Raw genomic sequence first — 22,483 nt, forward strand, 5'->3', positions numbered from 1 at the left:
GCTGAGAGGAAGAATGTTAGCGCTATCCCAATTTGGAGAAATCATATAGACCTTGGCACATGCAACAGTGCTTAAGCATAACAGCGTGTGACTAAAACACTGTTACATTGAAGAAATAAAGCACGGTTGCGTGAGAATGTAATAGTCCACATAAGTGTCAATTTTTGTCAGTCTGGTAGGAGAGTTCATGCAGATGTTTACATTCGGCAGTGCTGCTGCTCTGGGCTTTTAATGCCGTTTTAGAACTACCTATCATGTTGGTGGACTTCCTCCAATGCAATAAACCCTGTTTGAATGTTGTTGGTTCAGAAGTGGTATGTGAACTCTGTGGCCCTTTGGTGGCAGTGGTGTTTGTGCCATATGTACTTATGTGTGTGCAGTGGTGCTTTGGGAAATAACCATACAGCCTCTAGGCAAAACTGGGTGAAGTTGATTGACTAAACATGATACAGAGGTACCGGCAATAATGAGTCCACTTCATGTGCAACAGTGTATAAACACACTGGGCCTCATTACGACCCTGGCGGAGTGGGTTTACGCCAGCGTTATTCGCGGCGGACCCGTCCGCCCTACTACGAGTTCCCGTAGCGCCATGGAGCGTTTTCCGCCTGGTTTTTCCGGGCGGAGAAATCCATGGCGCTACGGGACCTTGTTGTTAATTACGCCACCGTATTTTACGGTGGCGCAATTAACGCCTTCCCCACTCCCATTATACCCTATGGGGCAAAAATGGGAATGGGGAAGGGTAAAATGGGGAATGGGGATTTACCGCCCCGCCACGGTCGGAATGGGGCGGTAAATCCGCCAACCCCCATGGCGCTATCGGCAGCTTTCCGCCGTGCTCCATGGTGCATATTGCGCCACGATTTCCGCCAGGGTCGTAATGAGGGCCACTGTCTCACGCATTTCAGCAGGTGTGAGATTGCGAGTTCCAGGGAAGCACATTTGCAGTCACAAAGACTCACCTGGGTACAAGATGACATGCTTAAGACATTTTTGATATACCTGCTGTTGTTGCTGATTACCATTTGCGCTGTGGGGGAACGTTTGGAACTGAAAATTGTATCTACTCCCCGAGTATACTGCTGCTTTATGATACTGAGTAGGCACTGTAAACAGATATGTTTAAACACTGTTTCTATCCCATGGAAGGTGGTTGTTTAGGGTTTACTGTGCATGTCATTGCAATGAAGTTTCTTTGCCTAGTGTTTAGGAATGCAGGCCTTCGTACCTCTCGCTTCTCATGTGTTTCACTTTTGGCATATGGACACGTGTTTTAAGCTCCGGCTTCCTTAGGAAAAGCTGCTTTAGCAGACGGGAATCATCATTCTGTAAGTGCTGTCACCTAAGTCAGAGCTTGTGTGAATCTATGAGGAGTATATTCAGCTGAACTAAATGTGCCCCGTTATGTCGTCCTCCCTGATAACATTGTCTAACATGTAAGAACACAGCTGGTATCAAAGCCTTGCGTAGTGTGGATTTGTTCCCTGCTTCTAGCATTCTTTCAGTGTGATTCTTTGCCTTTTCTGGACCACCCCTTCCATTGAAATGCATGCGGTCCTTTGGGTATAAGAGGACAGTGCATGGAGGAGGGCGGGTTCTCACTTGTGCCGAAGTCTCGTCCTGACCTCGTTTTGTTTTGTCCATTGATTGTTATCCACCTATAAATTGTTAAATCCAATGGAATAGTCTATGGTCATTGTTCCATGACAATGTCATGCGTCAGTGGCGCTTCTGAAAGATGTGGGGATTGTTGGAACAAAAAGGTGGTTGTTTTTTCAGTGTTGGGTGCAGTTGAATGACAAGTGGCTGCTGAAACTGACACAGAGGCATATAAATATAAAGGATTTACAAAAAAAAAGAAATACAGATTCTATGAAACTTACTGCCATCAGATTGCAAGAAGCATATTAAAAAGCATTTTATGGAAATATCAGCATGGATGCGCAAGTGTGTAATTTGCACAACTCTTCCATTTAAAAGCAGCAAGCATGTGTTTATTTGGCAATGAAGAAGGTTTTTAATACGTTTTTGATATACCTCTGGTACTTGTTGAACTACCGCCAACACCCTTTGAGCTCTGTGTGGGTGCTGTTGATGCAGTGGTGCTTTGTGAACTATTTTCTTCTCCAATGGTAGTGGTCTGCATGCCATGCGTGCTTGTGGATGATGTGGTAGTAGGTGGCACATGAATTGTGGTGGTACTTTCAGTGCTGGGTGCAGAGGAATTACTAGTGACAGCTAAATGTGACACAGAGGAATAGGGGATCATTAAGAAGACTTTCAAAAACATCATATCATATCTTGAAACATCACATCATATCTTGAAATCATACTTGTCAAACAGTGTACAAACATGTCTTTGTAGATGTAGCCCACATATGTGTGAAATTGGATTGTGCATGGTGACCCTGACCTCAGCATATATGTATCTGCAAAGATTGACCTTCTGCAGATGTGATAGGGTGTGATAAGGCTTTTGAGATAACTTGTGCTGCGGTTGCCCTGCTTCCCTCGCCAATTGCATGATGCATGGATCTGGTTGCTGTAGTGGTGGTTTGTGAACCACTTTTTCTTGAAGTGGTAGTGCTTTGTGTGTCCTGTGTGTTTGTGGAAGAGGTGGAGATTGTTGGCAAAATACATTTGGTTGTTCTTGCAGTGCTGGGTGCAGCTGAATAACTAGTGGCAGCTGAATCCAACATGGATGCATTGAAAAAAGCAGGGAAGATATGTATGTATTTTGTGTAGAAATCTTAATGTCATCAGATTCCCATAAATGAGTAAACACAATTTAATGGACATATCAAACAGGATGCACAGGAGTGAAATGCATAGTGCAATCTTCCAGCTGAAGGAAGCAAGAGTGTGTATGATAATCAATTAGCACCATTAGTGGATGCGAGAGCCAATCAGGTTGTTTCAAACCCGAGTTGTATCTACCGATGCAAGCCCCGGTTCGGGCTCTGTGCACCCACCCTCCACCTGCTCCAGCTCTTTTCCCTCATCCCCTGCCCCCCACCCCCTAAATGTATCCCCTGCAGACTCCCCAAGCCCTTTCTCCTTACCTGAAAAGGGCCCCCCGTCCCAGTCTGCATAGGCAGCTTCGCTTCTTGGTGAGGCCATGGAAATGGAAGAGGGGTTCTCACCCCGGCCGCTGTTGCTAGCGAAGCAGCACAGCCTTTTATTTTCTTCAAATTGCTTTTAGCAACGCTAGGGTTTGCCTCAGGGTGCTTATAGCATTAATTACGTATTTGGCAGGCTACACCGGCCCAGTATTTGCACCGGCTCCCAGTGTTACAGCCCTCTCTTTGCTCGGGCCTGTAACTTGGGCCACAGCCCATTACCGACTGGTTTAGCTCACCAAACGCATGATTAATGCTTAAGCATGTTTTTAATATACCTGCAGTGCTTGCTGTAGTGGTGGTTTGTGAACCACTCAGTCCTTCAGTGGTAGTGGTCTTGGTGCCAGTTGTGCGGTGCATGGATTCAGTGGCTGCCCTGGTGGTTTGTGAACTCATTGGTCCTTTAGTGGTCTCAATGCCAGGTGTAGACGTGGATGAGGTGATGGTTGATGGCACATTAACTGTGGTTGTACTTTCAGTGCTGGTCACGGATGAATGGCTAGTGACAGCTGAATGGGACATAGAGGAATCGAAGATCATTAGTAAAGATCTAAAACGATCACATTTTACAGGCCTCTGCACTGCTAACAGTATTAAACACAACATCATGAGCATGGGTGTGTGAATCTAGAATGCACCGGAAAGCACATGCGTAGTTCACAAATAAGTACATAGGTCTTATATGAATTTCTGATATACCTGCAGTGGTTGGATGGCCTCCAGGGGGAACTGTTGACTTTGTGGTGGCTTCTGTACTTGTTTTTCCCTCAGTGGTCGTAGTGACAAGAGAATGTGTGCTTTTGGACACTGTCGCAGTTGATGGCACAGTAGTTTTAGTTGTACTAACAGTTGCACCTGAAAGAGACACAGACACATTGGATTAAATTAGAAGCAAATTTTAAAATAGTTCAATACATCTGAAATGCTTGTAGCCATTCACCTTGCAGTATCACACTGATGGACCACTCTGGTCACGGTCCCTGTAATGTTATATTTATTTTACAATGGATTTTGGTAGAATATTTTTACACCAAATGATAACCTCTTGAGGCTGCATCTGGAGTGCAGAACAGAACAAATGATCACAGCTACAATTAAAAATCAAGGATGAAAATTGTTTCTGGCCCTGAAAAACTAGAGGTGCTTCTCAAAGTAAACAAGCAAGACTATAAACCGTTTCATGCAGTGGTATTGCTAGGTCTGAAAAATATCGGGGGCTACGCTAATGTCGGGACTGTCAGGACTCAGGGCTAGCTAGCCTTTTGGTTGCAGCTCCCGAGCTTCTATTAGGATCTACAATCTTAAGTCCCAGGGCTATAGCCCACCCCCCAGCAACATCTCTGGGTTCATGTTTTGTAGGGAAAATGGGGCTCCGAATTTCAGCTGGGGCAGAATATTAACAAACTCAGACTTTAGGTGTGAGATTCTGGTGAAACTCTGATGTGCACCACACCATGGTACAGCATGGACTAAATGGCAATGAAGCATAAAGCCAATAATGAATAACCCCAAACCTTTTAACCCCTTACCTTCTAATCTCTAATCCCTTGCTAATATTTCCACCTGAGTCCATAACTCTTTGGTGCACAATATTGGTGCAGATCATTTGTACAAGCTGTCTCTGCTTGTGCGATGGCAAGCACAGTCTGTGCAATGCTGATTGTAAAATGCAAGAAATAAACGTGGAGACATAAATCTGCTTCTGCATGAAGATGTGACAAGTTGAAGGGCAAGAGGAAAGAGGTTGGGTAGGGAGGCATACCAATTGGACCCGAAGTACTCAAATAAGAAATAAATAACCCATAGGGGGGTCGAAATTTTAGTGTAGGGTATTAATTCCTTTTTCTTCAGGTGCAGGAGGGAGAAACTCGAGGCCACTCGAGTTTCAGCACAGCTCAAGCAGAAAACACACACCGACTGCTGCTAGTCGGTAACCCTCTGCTGCACTCCTAGGGGGAGCTGGTCCCAAATGGTGATCATGCCTTGTAAATACTAAAGACTCCAAGTCAGGAGTGTTTAGGGTACAAGGGTGGGTGTCGGAAATGTGTAACAAGGAAATAATTAATATTCTCTAATGTTCAAAGGGCAAATAATATATTAAGGGCTCCATTAATCTGTGAATCTACAAACATGAAAGCATCAGGCTGAGAATGAACAGATAGAACAATAGGCCCATAAGGTGATAAATCCAAACATAATCAGTTTTAATTTATAACAAAATACTCCATGGGAGTGCGTTAGCAGTAGTCGTCTTAACCAAGCAATTTGTACAGGTCAATTGGTAATTCAACAACAAAAGGCAAAATTAGATTTGAGCTGAACCCAGTACTCAAACATAACCTGTTTAGTTAAGAAAAAAATGGTAAGGTCATTCGTATGCAGGCTCTACACCACCTAGGTGTTGCTCTGCTACTGAGCAGTTACATTCACTCTGCTCAGAGTTCCTAAAGACACTCCTATTGGGTAATCAGTGCCTACGCGTTTCGGATTAGGAAATCCATCTTCAGGGCAGGATGTGTTTTTAGTTTCATCAATGTTCAGTTGCAATTCCTGCTCTTCTTGTAAAGCAGAATCGAGTCATAATCACCCAGTCACAAGAGAGCTGTGTCTCGCCGGGTGCAGGGGTGTTGTCAGGCGGGATTGCCGAAATTGGGTAGCTTTTGTTTTCATTCATTCTCAGAAAGAGTCGGCGCTCCGAGCGTCAAATGCAGGCAAGTTGAAGGGCAAGGTCATGTTGCTCAAAGCAAACTTATTGTGCAAAACCTCCAGCGCAGGAAGCTGGTGTATCTTATTTGCATCTATTTGCTGCTTTGAATCTCTGTCCAAAGGTGACTGGCTAGGCACATATTCTCTGGAAGCTTCCAGGAGGTTTGGTCAGAGGAGGTGGTTTCTGATTGACAAGTGACATCAGAGTCAGGAGCAGGCAATTCTTACTCTTTCCATAGGGGAATTTACAATAAGGGGCAGGTTGAGGAGAGAGCCTTTAAAAAGTGATGTGCAGAGAGAAAAAAAGGACTGTCTCTCACAAGAAGGGCTGTCTCTCGGAGTATCTGGCTATCTTTGCTGACTGTGGTTTCGCTGGATTTCCTGCCGAAAGGGAGAAAAGCATCAGAGAAAGGAGGGTGCACTGAGGGGGAGAGAGCCAAACTGAGACCAAGGGCACGCTGTCTGATGCTTCGCTGACTTTGCTGGTCTGAATATTTCAAGCATTCTTTAGGTGAGATTAAAGTAAAAGTGAGGTGTGTGTTGGATGTTTGCACATAGTGTAATTACATATCGTGGGCAGCTGCAGGCTGGTGAAATTTTACACTTACAAATGTAGATAGCTATTTTCATGTGTTTTTTCTCTGTCCAAGAACCCAATCTCAAATATAACTGCGGGTTTTAAGCTGTCAACACCAATGCTATGTTTCAAGGTTATTTGATAACAGTATTTTGAACTGCAAAACTTAAAGTTTGATTGAAGTCAATTGTGGGAAAAGCTTTTATCACCAGGAAAGCATTACTATGAAATATGCTTGTAAGTTATGGTTTAGCCTGAAGAATAGAATCTGTTATCACTGCAAAAGAGAAACAAGAGTTTGAGATGTGTGCTTTCATTCTTAAATTACATAGAAGGTCATGGTAACCTCATTAAATTGCACATGTTTGTTTATTACTCATAAACCCTAATTGCTTATAAGGTACCTGAAAATAATTATATCAGCTTTGCTCTATTTATTGTGTGCTCTAGTTACTTGTGAGGACATGAAGACAGATACAAAGCTAAGGAGGTATTTTACTCCTGCCGATGGTAAAAAAGCAAGATTCACCAAAACACTGTGAAGTGGGGCAAATCATAAAGAGCGGATTCCCCATATTACAGTCTTCAGGTGACCTAGTAAGTCTATGGAGAGTTAATACACCATACCACATTCAGAATCTTCAAGGGCTAAGAATGATGACTGTATTCCCTTGTTTCCTTCCCGCCTTGAAGCGCGTTGAACCACTCCACTTGAGTGTAAGTGCTTTACAAATTAACAATTACAATTACAAATACCACTAAAGTAGAAAATTGGGTCCTAGTGCACACCAGGTCTGGTTTTTAGCTTGCGGCTCATGATCCCAATATAAGAATAACCACAGGTAGTCCAGTGTCTCTGGGGTCCACTGAATACCCCAACTGTTTCTAAGTTATTCATATTTTGAGATCAGATTTGGCTGCAGAAACCTATGAGAAAATATATGACAAAAAAGCAAGCTGAACATTGCAATACTGTACACCAGACTTTTGACATGGGACAATACCTATTTTCACATAAAAGTAAGTGAATTACACAAGTTTAACTGGTATGTCATCATGAGTGTGCGGACCAAGTCTTTATCGGTGAAAAGTGGTGTCAATGTTGACCTGAGAAGATTCAAACACACCCTTACTAGGGCACACATTTACCAATTAAATATCTTTTAATTTATGGCTTTAAATGAAAAGGTTTCAAAGTGTCTTTTACCTATTATGTATTTATGTCTTTCAGTAGCTAATTGTGATATTGCTGTTGAAATGATGTTATGGTTTTACATTGTCTGTATTATTATGACCTGTGCCAAAAGCTTATACATTTTTCTTGTGTCATGTCTTGCACTAAGCACTTTATTGTAATTAATGTGTGTTACTCTTGTGTATTAACTCAAGGGGACTGGTAGGTCATCTGCTTTATTATGTTTGAAATTATTGGGATTTTCTTGATGTGTTTATGATGTTGTGATGCATTTTATGATTTTAAATAAAAATAAAAATATATTTGAATTGGATTGACCAATAAAAGGGGTGTTTTGAACTTTAGTTTTCTATAAAGCTACACATACCCTCAACCCAAGTTATTCGTCGATGCAGACTCTCTTCTCATTTTGAAGCCAGGTTTTGAATGTTTGCAGAAAAAAACATGATTTTCTCAAAAGTGTTAGAGAGACTGTCAATGGATTTACCATCAGCAGGTTCGCATGTGGGGGAAATAGTTTTTTCCCAGGCAGTGGTGAGTAATACAAGAGGGGGGATAGGGAGTTGATTTCAAGATGGCAAACAGGCCCACTAAATGCTTGGACATTCCCGTATGCCTGAAGTAGGATTAGGTGAACCTAGAAAAGGCAGCCAATCGCAGCATCTCATCAATTTTAGAACAGAGGAGCAGGACTACACCTGGGGGCGGGTAGCACAATAAACCCAGAGACCCAGTCATTCAGTCAGTCGGGATATGTGTAGTCGAAGCTGGGGACAGGAGTTTGCATAAGGTCGAAGGAGAGAGCAAGTGATTGAGCAAGACCCAGATGACTGGTGAGGTGGTCTATACGCTAGGCAATACTATACCATATGAGTTAGAGAAGAAACTCAGAGGGACAGACCAATGAATCCAGAAAACTGTAGCAAGAGGCAAGGTACAGGAGAGTGGCAGCGAATGATGGCAACAAGGAGGCGGGATGCACAGATGGGTAAAGATCTTTGGCATGACAGTAGTACGAAGAGGGAAACAGAAGTTACCCAGGGGAGGGAATAGTATGAAAATGACAGCACTGCAGAGGAAGGTGACAGGGTGCTCTTGATGCATTTGTGGTTTGTGAACTCTTTGTTTCTCCAATGGTAGTTGTCTGCATGACATGTATGCTTGCAGATGAAGTGGTAGTATGTGGCACATTAATTGTGTTGGTACTTTCAGTGCTGGGTGCAGAGGAATGACTAGTGACAGATGAATGTGACACAGATGAATAGAGGATCTTAAGACGAAAATATCACATCATATCTTGAAATCATACTGTCATAAGCATTGTCAAACAGTACTGTCATAAGCATTGTCAAACAGTGTACACACATGTCTTTATAGATGGTGCCAAACAGATGTGTGACATTGGATTGTGCATTTTGACCCTGACTTCAGCATATCTGTATTTGAAAATATTGAGCTTCTGTAGATGTGGTAGGATGTGATAAGGCTTTTTGAGATAACTTGCACTGTAGTTGCACTGCTTTCCTCGTCAATTGTATGATGCATGGGTCTGGTTGCTGTAGTGGTGGGTTGTGTACCACTTTTTCCTGTAGTGGTAGTGCTGTTGGTTGACCTGTGTGCTTGTGGAAGAGGTGGCGATTGTTGGCAAATACATTTGGTTGTTCTTGCAGTGCTGGGTGCAGCTGAATGACTAGTGGCAGCTGAAATCAACATGGAACATTGAAAAAAGCAGCGAAGATATGTATATATTTGATGTCGAAATCTTAATGTCATCAGATTCCCATTAGCGAATAAACACAATTTAATTGACATATCAAAATGGATGTACAGATGTGAAATGCATAGTGCAATCTTCCAGCTGAAAGAAGCAAGAGTGTGTATGAGAATCAATTAGCACCCTCGGTGGATGCAGGAGCCAATAAGGTGGCTCCAAACCCGGGCTGTATCTACCAATGCAAGCCCGGATTTGGAGCAACTCGAGGACTCTGCGCACCCACCCTCCACCTGCTGCAGCTCGTTTCCGTCATGCCTAGCCTCCCACGCCCGAAATTCATCCTCTGCCCCCCACAAATCCCTTTTCCTTACCTTTTCCTTACCTGAAAGGGCTGTCTCTGTACCAGACCTCACAGGCAGTTTTGCTTCCTGTTGAGTCCATCGAAATGGAAGAGGTGCAACTCCACCTGACTCCCCCCGGCTGCTGTTGCTAACGAAGCTAACGAAGCAGCGTGGTTGTATTTTTTTATTTAATTGCTTTTAGCACATCGAGGGTTTGCCTCTGGGTGCTAATTTCATTAACACGCATTTGGCGGCATACACCGGCCCAGTAATGGCACCAATGCCCACAGCCTTAACTTCACTCGGTTCTGTAACTTGGGCCCTGGGCTGTTAATGGCCGGTGTAGCGAACTGAACGTGTGATTAGTGCTTAAGTATGTTTTTAATATACCTGCAGTGCTTGCTGTAGTGGTGGTTTGTGAACCACTCAGTCCTTCAGTGGTAGTGGTCTTGGTGCCAGTTGTGCCAGTTGTGCGGTGCATGGATTCAGTGGTTGCCCTGGTGGTTTGTGAACCCTCTGGTCCTTTGGTGGTCTCAGTGCCAGGTGTAGTCGTGGATGAGGCGATGGTGGATTGCACATTAACTGTGGTTGTACTTTCAGTGCTGGGTGCGGATGAATGACTAGTGACAGCTGAATGGGACACAGAGGAATGTAAGATCATTAGTGAAGATCGAAAACTATCTCATTCTACATGCCTCTGCACACCCACCCTCCACCGCTGCAACTCTTTTCCCACAACCCCTGCCTCCCACCCCTGAAATGTATCCCCTGCAGACCCCCAAAACCACTTCTCCTTACCTGAAAGGGGTTCCTCCATCCTGTTGCCGCACAGGCAGCTTCACTTCCTGGTGAGGCCATGGAAATGGAAGAAGGGCTCCGAGTGAAGCCCCTCCTTTTATTTCCATGGCAACACTGCCTGACTCTCCCCAGCCGCTGTTGCTAACGAAGCAGGGTGGGTGATTTGCTTTTTTTAAAATTGTTTTTAGCACCTTAAGAGTTTGGCTTGTGGTGCAAACAGCATTAATTAAGCGTTTGGTGGCACCGGCACCCAGTGTTACAGCCCTCCCTTTGCTTGGGTCTGTACTTTGGGTCCCGGGCCATTACCGGCAGGTATACCCGCCAAATGTGTGATTAATCCTTAAGTATGTTTTTAATATACCTGCAGTGCTTGCTGTAGTGGTGGTTTGTGAACCACTCAGTCCTTCAGTGGTAGTAGTCTTGGTGCCAGTTGTGCGGTGCATGGATTCAGTGGTTGCCCTGGTGGTTTGTGAACCCTCTGGTCCTTTGGTGGTCTCAGTGCCAGGTGTAGTCGTGGATGAGGCGATGGTGGATTGCACATTAACTGTGGTTGTACTTTCAGTGCTGGGTGCGGATGAATGACTAGTGACAGCTGAATGGGACACAGAGGAATGCAAGATCATTAGTGAAGATCGAAAACTATCTCATTCTACATGCCTCTGCACACCCACCCTCCACCGCTGCAACTCTTTTCCCACATCCCCTGCCTCCCACCCCTGAAATGTATCCCCTGCAGACCCCCAAAACCACTTCTCCTTACCTGAAAGGGGTTCCTCCATCCTGTTGCCGCACAGGCAGCTTCACTTCCTGGTGAGGCCATGGAAACGGAAGAAGGGCTCCGAGTGAAGCCCCTCCTTTTATTTCCATGGCAACACTGCCTGACTCTCCCCAGCCGCTGTTGCTAACGAAGCAGGGTGGGTGATTTGCTTTTTTTAAAATTGTTTTTAGCACCTTGAGTTTGGCTTGTGGTGCAAACAGCATTAATTAAGCGTTTGGTGGCACCGGCACCCAGTGTTACAGCCCTCCCTTTGCTTGGGTCTGTACTTTGGGTCCCGGGCCATTACCGGCCGGTATACCCGCCAAATGTGTGATTAATCCTTAAGTATGTTTTTAATATACCTGCAGTGCTTGCTGTAGTGGTGGTTTGTGAACCACTCAGTCCTTCAGTGGTAGTAGTCTTGGTGCCAGTTGTGCCAGTTGTGCGGTGCATGGATTCAGTGGTTGCCCTGGTGGTTTGTGAACCCACTGGTCCTTTGGTAGTCTCAGTGCCAGGTGTGGTCGTGGATGAGGCGATGGTGGATTGCACATTCACTGTGGTTGTACTTTCAGTGCTGGGTGCGGATGAATGAATAGTGACAGCTACATGGGACACAGAGGAATCGAAGATCATTAGTGAAGATCGAAAACTATCTCATTCTACAGGCCTCTGCACTGCTAACAGTATTAAACACAACATCATGTTGATGTGAGCACGGGTGTGTAAGACTAGAATGCACCGGAAGTTCATAGGTTTTACATTAATTTCTGACATACCTGCAGTGGTTGGGTGTCCTTGTGTGATGCCTTCTGAACTGGTGATTTCTCTACTTGTTTTTCCCTGAGTGGTCGTAGTGACACGAGGATATGTGCTTTTAGACGTGGTTGAAGTTGATGGCACAATAATTGTAGTTGTACTAACAGTGGTAACTGAAAGAGACAAAGACACATTGGATTAAATTAGAAGCAAATTTAAACGTAGTTCAATACATCAGAAATGCTTGTAGCCATTCACCTTGCAGTATCACAGAGATGGACCACTCTGGTCACCATTCCTGTAATGCTATATTTAATTTACAATGGATTTTGGTAGAATACTTTTATACCAAAAGATAGCTTCTTGGGGATACACCTGGCAAGCAGAACAGAACTAAAGATCCCAGCCACAATTGAAAAGCAAGGATAACAATTGATTCTGGTCCTAAAAAAGTAGAGGTGCTTCTCAAAGTAAAAGAGCAAGACTATGAATGCGTTCATGCCAGGAAAAGGAGGTTCCATCTTGTTTCTAATGTATTCATCTTTTGAGATCAGATTGGGCTGCAGCAATCTTGAAAAAATAAATGCCAAAGAATTAAGCGGAAACTCGTAACACTGTAACCCAGAATTTTGACATGGGACAATACCAAAGTTCACATAAAAGTCAGTGATTCATACAAAAAGAACTGATTGAATGTCATCATGAGTGTGCCAATCACGTTTTTCTCATTGAAAAGTGGTGTCAATGTTAATCTCAGAAGAATCAGACCTACCCTTACTAGGGCACACATTTACCAATTAAATATCTACTAAATTATGACTTTAAATGAGAAGTCATCAAAGTGCCTTTCGCCTACGACCTATGTATTTATGACTAGCCCTAGCTAATTGTGGTATCGCTGTTGAATTGATGTTATGGTTTTACATTATCTGTGCCACAAGCTTATGCATTTTTCTTGTGTCATGTCTTGCACTATGCCATTTTATTGTAATTAATGTGACTTACCCCTTTGTATTAACCAGCGGACTGGATAGCCATCTTTTTTTTATTATGTTTGAAATTATTGTGATTTGCTTAATGTATTTATGCTGTTGTGATGCATTTTATGATTTTAAATACAAATATAAATATCTTTAGAATTGGATTGACCAATAAAAGGGATATTTGAACTTTAGTTTCCTATAGAGTTACACATGCCCTGGACCCAATCCATTTGTCAATGCAGACTCCCCTCTCATTTTAAACCACGTTTTGAATGTTTGCTGAAAAACACATGATTTTCTCAGAAGGTTTAGAGAGATTGGGCCTCATTACAACCCTGGCGTTGGCGTTGGCTATTAGCACCATGGTCCATGCCGGATTCCGCCATGGTGGATGGCGGATTTACCGCCCCATTCCAAGGTTGGCGGGGCGGTAAATCCCCATTCACCATGGCCCCTTCCCCATTCCCATTTTTGGCCCATGGGGCTCAATGGGAATGGGGAAGGCGCTAATTACGGCACCGTAAATTACGGTGCCGTAATTAGCACCAAGGTCCCTTAGCGGGATGGACTTTAACGCCTGCAAAAAGCAGACGTTAAAGTGTGAATCTGGCGTTAAGGGTTTAACGGCACTGCAGCCTTTTACAGCGCCGTTAACCCCTTAATGCCAGGGTTGTAATGAGGCCCATTGTCAATGGATTTACCAGCAGCAGGTTTGCATGTGTGGCAACTGCGTCTTTCCCAGGCATTGCCGAGTCATATCAGGTAGGGGGAGTTGATTTCAAAATGGCAGACAGGCCCGTAAATGCTTGGACATTCCACTAATGTCCAAAGTAGGATCAGGTGAACTTAGAAAAGACAGCCAATCCCAGCATCTCACCAATTTCAGAACATAGGTGTAGACCTTCATCTGGCGGTGGGAGAGGAAAGCCCAAAAAACCAAGAGACCCAGTCAGTCAGTCAGACAGGGTGTTTGGAGTCGAAGCTGGGGACAGTAGTTTGCAGAAGGTTGAAGGAGAGAGCAAGTGATTGAGCAAGACCCAGAAGACTTGTAGGGTGGTCGATGAGACTGGGCAATACTATAACCCAGGAGTTAGAGAAGAAACTCAGAGGGACACACCACAAATCCAGAAAGCTGTAGCAAGTGGCCAGGTATATGAGAGTGGCAGCAAAAGAGATCAACAAGGAAGTGGGATGCCCAAATGGGTGAAGATCTTTGGCATGACAGTAGTATGGAGGAGGGAAGCAGAAGTTACGAGGGGAGGGAATAGTTTGAAAATGACCGCACTGCAGAGGAAGGTGACAGTGTGAAAGCAGGAAGCAGAGAACAAGGTGTTACCCACAGGAGTGAATATGCACAGAAGGATGAACATCTTGAGGGTGATAGTTGTGTGCAAGAGGGTTGTGCAGAGAGGAATGAAGTTTAGGACGGGGAATGGCAAAGAAGGAGGTTAAGAGAATCAAGAAGTGTTTACAGTGGTAGAAAGCCACAGACAGAAAAAATGGGGAGTTTGGGAGGTACTGATAGAAGAGTTGGTGTGAGGAGGAGCGGTAGATAAGGGATGAGAGGTGGAGGAGGAATGCCCAGACAAGGTAGAATTACGAGAAGCCACCAATGGTGTAGAGGAAGCCTGTAAATTAGTGGTTGAAGGAGGTTGAGGAGAGTGGGAGAGAGGCCAAAGCACTGGAGGTCAGGGGTGGCATCGTTAGCCACTGAGGAGACTAGATGCGCTAGACCAGATGGGCTTTAACATGCAGAATTTGTAAAAAATTGAACTGTGAGCGGTGAGCGCTCCACACATGCTCAATTCTGGTGATGATCCTGTGAATCCTGCCTTCAGCAGCATCATTTGTGGGATATACTTTTTCTAGGGCTATAGTCTTGCCGGGCCAGTTGGGCTTTTTAATTACTGTAACTCAAATCACCGCCATCATGGCTGCTGCTTCCTCGTGTAGAGGGGTGCTCCCACAGCCATCCCACCCGCTCATTGATTGGACAGCCCACCCCCCAAAGAGCAAATCCAAGGAGCCTGCAGGAGAAAGCCAGACCCCGCCAAGACCCTCTCCCAAGGCCCCTCTCTGGAACTCTCCAGACCTGGAGGGAGCCCCCCCTCCATGCTGCCGTTCCAGTGACATACCCCATATCCCCCGTTCACAATGTACAACCTTACAGTACTTTGGCATGTGGTGACCATGAACTATCTGTGCTACTCTCTACCGGTAAGCACCCAGAATCTGAACTACAACCCTCAGCCTGGTTGTTGCTGATTCTGGTTCCCTTTCCTTCTAGCCTAACTACAAACTGATCTTGTTGAGCACCTATTATGTGCATCTGCCTTAAACTCACAAACTGCTTGTTTTCCACTGCTTGCTAGTGCCTTCCTCAAAACTCCTCTAAGTTTTCTTTACATTTGTGCATCCTCCATTTCTCCGCTGTATTTGTACGTTCTGAATAATTCAAATCTAGGTCTGCTTTTACATCTGTGCATCCTCCATTTTGTGCTGTATTTGTACTTTTGGAATAATTCAAATCTAGGCATGTTTTCACATCTGTGCATCCTCCATTTTGTACTGAATTTGTACATTTGGAATAATTTGAATCTAGGTGTGCTTTTATATCTGTGCATCCTCCATTTTGTGCTGTATTTGTACTTTTGGAATAATTCAAATCTAGGCATGTTTTCACATCTGTGCATCCTCCATTTTGTACTGAATTTGTACATTTGGAATAATTTGAATCTAGGTGTGCTTTTATATCTGTGCATCCTCCATTTTGTGCTGCATTGTTGTGCTTTTAGAATAATTTGAATCTAGGTGTGATCTTACATCTATGCATCCTCCGTGTTGTGGTGCATTTTTGTGCTTTTGAAATAATTTGAATCTAGGTGTGATTTTACATCTGTGCATCCTCCATTGTGTGCTGCATTGTTGTGCTTTTGGAATATTTTGAACGTAGGTGTGATTTTACATCTGTGCATCTTCCATGTTGTGATGCATTGTTGTGCTTTTGGAATAATTCAAATCTAGTTGTGCTTTTACATTTGTGCATCCTCCATTTTGTGCTGCATTGTTGTGCTTTTGGAATAATTCAAATCTAGGTGGGGTTACATCTGTGCATCCTCTTGCCTCCCTCGGCTGCTAGGCCGCCTTGTGAATTCGCTTGTGCATTGTGCAGCCTCTCCTTCTGTCCCTCTTTCATCCTCTCAATGGCACTCTCCATCTCCCCCATCTATTCCAACTGCACACTATCACATATCCCTCCTCTCTCACAAAGTCTGGAAGAAATAAGATTAAAAAAGATCTCTTGGGATTCCAAAATGGCGGCGATGGGAGGAGGACGTGTCTGAACGTCGCTCCCTCCCCCATCCAAACCGCACCTCAGAAGCACCACAAAAAGCAGCATAACTCTCACCGAAAGAACCGGAGGGCGAGACACACACATGAGAACCTGACAAGCACGGAGGTTTCCGGTAGAACGAGGTAGCTCCAGGGCCAGGATTGAGCCCCGCGAAGAGAAACTATCATTCCGCTGAGAGGCCCCGGGGAACACGGAGGATCATATGCAGCGTGGCAGAGACATCAGGGAACAACGAAACCACCAGGGGAGAGTGAGCGGACCCAACATCCACCTGGAGACCCCCCCGCCTGCACACGCTGCGACTGACGGACGAAGGGAGAAGCCCCCCGCGGTCAGCGGAGGACCCGGTGGACAAGGGCGGCCTCAGCCTAGCAATCGGAACTGCACGGACAGCAGAGGTGCCCCCCCGCCCTCTTGCGACCAGCGGTAGACCAGGAGGACTAAAGCGGCCCCATTCTGGCCCGCGGACTCGCATGGCCTGCGGTTCGGCATCGGAGAGGAAAGAGGGAGGACGCCGCGCTCAGGCCACAGAGGCAGAGCCACCACACGCGACCCCCGAGGCGGCGGGCCGAGGCGGGACGGTGAGTCGGATCCGACACATACTTCAGGTACTTGGGCTGCTCCTACTCGCTATCGCTGACCCCATAAACCTAGCCCACGGGAAGCCTCGAACACACGGCTGGCCCCAGCAAAAAAATAATAATAAAAATAAACACATAGAGAAGCGTCCCTAACCACCAGAGGGGCTGCATACAACGACCAGTGCACAACTGGGAGGGGGTAGCCCGGATCCAACGAGGCCCCCCCGAAGCAGAGGGCACAACAACCGGGGCAACTTCCCCCCCCCCGCCAAGATCTCCCAAGGACTGGAAACCTACAGGCAGCACAAAAGGTCACAACAAGATCACTCGCTACCCGATCGCTCCCAAAAGGGCGACCCCCACAAAGGCGCGGGAAGGATTCAAAGTATAGGGAAACGTTCCCCCCCCCACCGAACGCAGTCACTCCACCACAGTGGGACAAGGCCCCACGCGGACAGACATCGCAAGCGGGGCATTTGGCGCTAACACGAATAACAGCATCTATGTCAAAATCCAGGGGGAGGAAAACAAAATCTACTTACCTAAACACCAAAAAGAAGCTGGATCAGAGCCTACCACAACTGTGGGGTCCGCAACAAACGACCCCCTCGAGCTCCACAAAGGGAAAAATTCAGGAAGGACACCTCTTGGAAACAGCTACGGGAGCACCCGACCCCAAAATGGCGACAAAAGAAGATATGAAAGCGTGGTTTGGAGAATTTCAATCACAATTCATGGCCAAAACGGAGACGCAATTTGAATCTATGAAAAACGACATGAGAATCGCGATACAAGAATTAAAAGCGGAGATCACAAATTTGGGGGAGAGGTCGGACACCCTGGAGAAAATCACCCAAAATCTTGATGAAGAGACAACAATACGGGGAGGTCCAGGAACAACTACTAAGACGGACCCATAATCTTGAAATACAGTGCGAGGACCTTGAAAACAGATCGCGAAGATCGAACATAAGGATTAAGAACATGGCAGAATCAGTAGAGGACAGAGATCTGAAAGGCGCAGTCCAGCAAGTATTCAAGGAGATCCTCGACGCAAAGGACGAAGAAGAAATTCCCATAGACAGAGTGCACAGAGTGGGCCCAAAGCGAGCAGCAGAACCAGGGGTCAGACCAAGAGATGTCTAGTAGCCCTCTCCTCGTATCCCCAAAAAGAACAGATCTTGAGGAAAGCCCGGACAAGGGACCACATTAGAATGAATGGGGTGGAGGTGCAGCTGTATCAGGACCTAGCGCAGATCACGCTACAGAAGCGCAGAGACATGGGCCCAGTCGTAAGATTCCTAACGACAAACCAAATAAGATACAAATGGACCTTCCCCTTTGGCCTGCTATTCACATGGGAGGACAAGCAAAGGAGGGTAACAACCTGTGAAGAAGGGACGCAAATACTGGGCATACACGAGCAAGAGGAAGAACCTCTAAGAACAAGGAGAGGCACCCAAACCCAGAATAGACAGGAAGGACAATGGAAAAACAAGGAAAGAAGAGGGCAGGGTCCCCTGCCAAGAGATCGGCCACTAAAAGAAAAGGACTAATACGAAAATACCAAGCTCTCCGGAAAGTCCGCCCACTCCAACCCGAAAAGGCGAAAGCCACTGCAGGAGAGTTTTCCAGAAACAAGAAACTAAGGTGCGGAGAAGGGGGAGGAGGGCATTCGATACACCATTTGGAATCCAAAAGGGTTTTAGAACACCCTACAAGTTATTCCTGAGAATATTCGGGCTTTGCGCGGACGGCGCAACGCCTGAGCGATCATAGGAACCAGAGCCCCTCTCAGGGCAGTTTTGGGGGGGGGTAAGGGGCAATTTGGGGGTTGCCCAATATGGGGGGGGACACCGGGTATCACTACAACACTTACGCCAACCTCTGACGCATACATATTGAGACCACCTTCCAGGAAGACGATGGGGACTAAAATATTAACATACAACATCCGAGGGCTTAACTCTCCCGTCAAACGGAAAAAAGTGGAACTATTCCTAAAACAAGTAAGACATGATATCATCATGCTTCAAGAAACACATATAAGAACGAAGGACAGGGCAAAGCTCTGATTGAAAGGATATCAACACATAATACAGGCAAATGCACAGGACAAAAAGGCTGGGGTACTAATCGCATTCAAGGACTCCTTGAAGATTCAGATCCTCCAGACGGAAGCGGAAAAACAGGGGAGATTTTTATTAGCAAACGTGAAAATAGAAGGGCGCCCCCTAACGCTTGCGGCTCTTTACGCACCAAATACGGGGCAGGAAGGATTCCTAAAAGATACACTGGAGAAACTAGAGCGATTTGCTACAGGGGAGATAGTGCTGGGAGGCGATCTGAACATAGCGTGGGACCCCAATCTAGACAGATCAGCCCCCAGGCAACAGGGACATTGCTCCCCCTCGAAAGCCCTGAAACAGAAAATGTCCAATTTGGCCCTCGTAGATGTCTGGAGACACATCAACCCTAACCAAAAAGGTTTCACATACTTCTCACATGTCCACCAAACAATGTCGAGGATAGACTACCTCTGGGCCACGCCGGGCATCCTGGGGAAAACACGGAACACAGACATAGGCTCCATCTCACTATCCGACCACGCCCCCCTCTCAGCAGAGATAATGCTCACCCCTCGGGCCTCCGGGTTGTGGAAATGGTGACTCCCAGAAGAGAGAGTCCGAGACCCGGTGACGGGGAACACCATCCGTGAACAAATCATTCAATATCTCCAAAATAACAATCACCCAGAAACATCAAGGGAAACCCAATGGGAGGCTCTGAAGGCGGTCACAAGGGGTCAATTAATCGCATTAAAAGCCCAAAGGGAGAAACTTAGCTTACAATGGGAGAGGGAATTGGAGGCAAATATAGGCAAAATCCAAGCAGAAATAATACAGAAAACAACACGGAAACTACAAAGAGCCCTGAGACACACATACAAGGCCAATTAGACTCCATCCGTACAAAAAAAGCCGAAAGACACCTAATTAGGCTCAAACATTGGTATTACATAAAGGCTAATAGAGCCGACAAGTTACTGGCCAGACAGTTGAAGGGGAAAACTCGAGATAGGATAGTGATGGTACTTCAGGACGAGAAAGGGAGAAGAAAGACCCAAACGAAGGAAATAGGGGCCATATTCGAGCAATTTTATCAGCAATTATACTCCTCAGATCATCCAGACGAGACCCTCCAAAAGACATATATAGAGGGGGTGACACTTTCAGAACTGACGGACGAAGAGAGCCACACGTTAGATGAGGACATAACCCAAGAAGAGGTCATCAGAGCAATTAAAGATCTACCCAGAAACAAGGCTCCGGGGCCGGACGGTTACACTGCCCAATTCTATAAAACATATAGTGATCTATTAGCCCCAGTCGTGACAGACTTATTTAACTCATTCAAAGAAAAGGCCAACATCACCCCATCAATGAATGAGGCAAAAATGCTAGTAATACACAAACAGGGAAAAGACCCGGAACTCCCAACATCATACCGACCAATAGCCTTGATAAATTTGGACGTGAAGTTGTATGCAAAAATCTTAAGCCACCAGACTCACTCAAATACTCCGGAAGATGGTCCACCAGGATCAGTCGGGCTTTTTCCCCGGTAGACAAACCCACGATAACATTAGGAGGGTACTCCACATCGTGGAAAAAATAGGGATAACACGAACCCCAGCGGCAATACTGGCCTTGGATGCAGAAAAGGCGTTCGACCGAGTTGAATGGTCACTCTTGTTCCACACATTGAGGAGAATGGGGGTGGGGGAGCCCTTCATCAAAATGATACAAGCTAACTATAACTTTCCCTCCATCAGAGTAGCAGTGAACGGCGCCCTAGCCGAGAACATACGAATTGAGCGAGGAACGAACAAGGGATGCCCTTTGTCCCCCTTATTATACGCTATCTTCTTAGAGCCCCTACGCTTAAAGATCAGAAACAAACGGGAAATAAAGGGCATAGACATGGGAGGCACCGAGCATAAATTAGCAGCGTATGCAGACGATATGCTAGTGATCCTGGGAGACCCAGTAAACTCCCTCCCACTCCTCATGCAGGAAATAGAAACATTTGGCTCCATATCAGGCCTTAAGATAAACAGACAGAAATCAGAAATATTGACACTGGCGGGAGAAACCGAGCAGATAAAATCGCTCGCAGAAGATCTCCAACTAAAAATAGCACACCCGGGAGTTAAATACGTGGGGATCACCCTGACACATAAGATTCAGCTTCTATACCCCCAAAACTACCCGTCGATACTATGTCAAATAAAAAGGGACCTGGAGAAGTGGAACCCATTAGCAATATCATGGTGGGGGTGGATAACGGTTATCAAGATGACCATCCTTCCCAAACTCATGTACCTATTTCAAGCTCTCCCAATAAGACCTCCCCCGAAATTCTTTAAATCCCTAACAAAAGCAGTCAAGGAATACATATGGCAAGGGAAAACCCCAAGAGTATCCAACGCGGTACTCACAGCCTCCAGAAAAGACGGGGGATGTGCACTTCCGCACTTTAAAAAATATTACGAGGCAGCCCAACTATGGATTTTGAAAGAATGGATACCAGACAATTCCCAGAAACTGTGGGCTGCACAAGACAGAGCAGTAGCCACCACACCCACTAGACACCTGCTATGGGCGGGGAAAAAACACAGACATTCCAATCTCCAAATAAGCAAAATTATGCAGACAGCCCTGGTCATATGGGATAGAGCTACACAGAGAGGCACCCTGACCAAAAACCCGGCACCCTTCATGCCCCTATTCAATAACCCCGAATTCCCACCAGGTCATGAGAAAAAGGCATTCCTTAAGTGGGAGGAAGCAGGCTGTAAAATGGTGGGAAACATGTATCAGGGGGGACAGATGCAATCATTTGAAGAGTGTACCATATTGCTGAACCTCAACCCAAAGGACAAATATAAATATGATCAACTATTCCATTGGTTAGACTCACCCAAAATTAGAGAAGCTGCCTTGAGAGAACTAACCCCATTTGAAAAATACATCATGACAAACGACGGATCAAGAAAGTTAGTTTCAAATGTATACAGATTCATAAATGCTCAGGGGGAGGAAGTAACATGGCTATACATTAAGAGATGGGAAAAGTCAATAAGAACAACAATCCCCAAGGAAAGGTGGGAATATACGTGGGAACTGATTTCCAAATTAACGAAAGCAATACACTCAAAGGAAATGTGGATGAAAGTTCTCCTCCAATGGCACTACACTCCCGAAAGACTGCATACGATGTTCAGAGGAACATCTAATGAGTGTTGGAGGGCATGCGGAGGAATAGGCACTTGGCGACACATATGGTTGGACTGCCCTAACCTACAACAATACTGGAAAGAGGTTAAGGCGCACATGAAGTTAATGTTCCGAGATACGGAAGACCCAGGGGAGGAGGTATGGTTATGTGGGATCTGGGACCCGAGAGACAGAACCCTCAATAAAACCCAGAAAAGAAACTTTATGGGCCTACTGATCGGAGCTTGGCTGGAAATAGCAAAACACTGGAAGCAGAAACAATCGCCAGAGGCACTAGACTGGATAAGAAGAGTATGGT

At 45.5% G+C, this 22,483-nt stretch overlaps 1 protein-coding gene across 10 annotated transcripts in view; it reads right to left on the reverse strand.

Moving 5' to 3' along the window:
• Positions 1-22,483, reverse strand: part of LOC138503909 (mucin-5B-like) — a 193,076-nt gene that overhangs the window by 73,383 nt on the left and 97,210 nt on the right. For 2 of the 10 annotated variants that reach the window (XM_069624002.1, XM_069623997.1), the window contains exons 29-35: positions 11,987-12,139; positions 11,573-11,812; positions 10,815-11,045; positions 10,046-10,285; positions 3,822-3,977; positions 3,401-3,631; positions 2,041-2,241 (exon numbers count right to left, since the gene is read on the reverse strand). In XM_069624002.1, coding sequence (XP_069480103.1) covers positions 2,041-2,241; positions 3,401-3,631; positions 3,822-3,977; positions 10,046-10,285; positions 10,815-11,045; positions 11,573-11,812; positions 11,987-12,139 — 1,452 coding nt within the window. The remainder of the gene's footprint in view (positions 1-2,040; positions 2,242-3,400; positions 3,632-3,821; positions 3,978-10,045; positions 10,286-10,814; positions 11,046-11,572; positions 11,813-11,986; positions 12,140-22,483) is intronic. The other 8 variants (XM_069624003.1, XM_069623998.1, XM_069624005.1 and 5 more) reach the window with 6 other exon arrangements.

This window comes from Ambystoma mexicanum, chromosome 11, assembly GCF_040938575.1.
Source record: "Ambystoma mexicanum isolate Mex_15411 chromosome 11, UKY_AmexF1_1, whole genome shotgun sequence".
NCBI lineage: Eukaryota > Metazoa > Chordata > Amphibia > Caudata > Ambystomatidae > Ambystoma > Ambystoma mexicanum.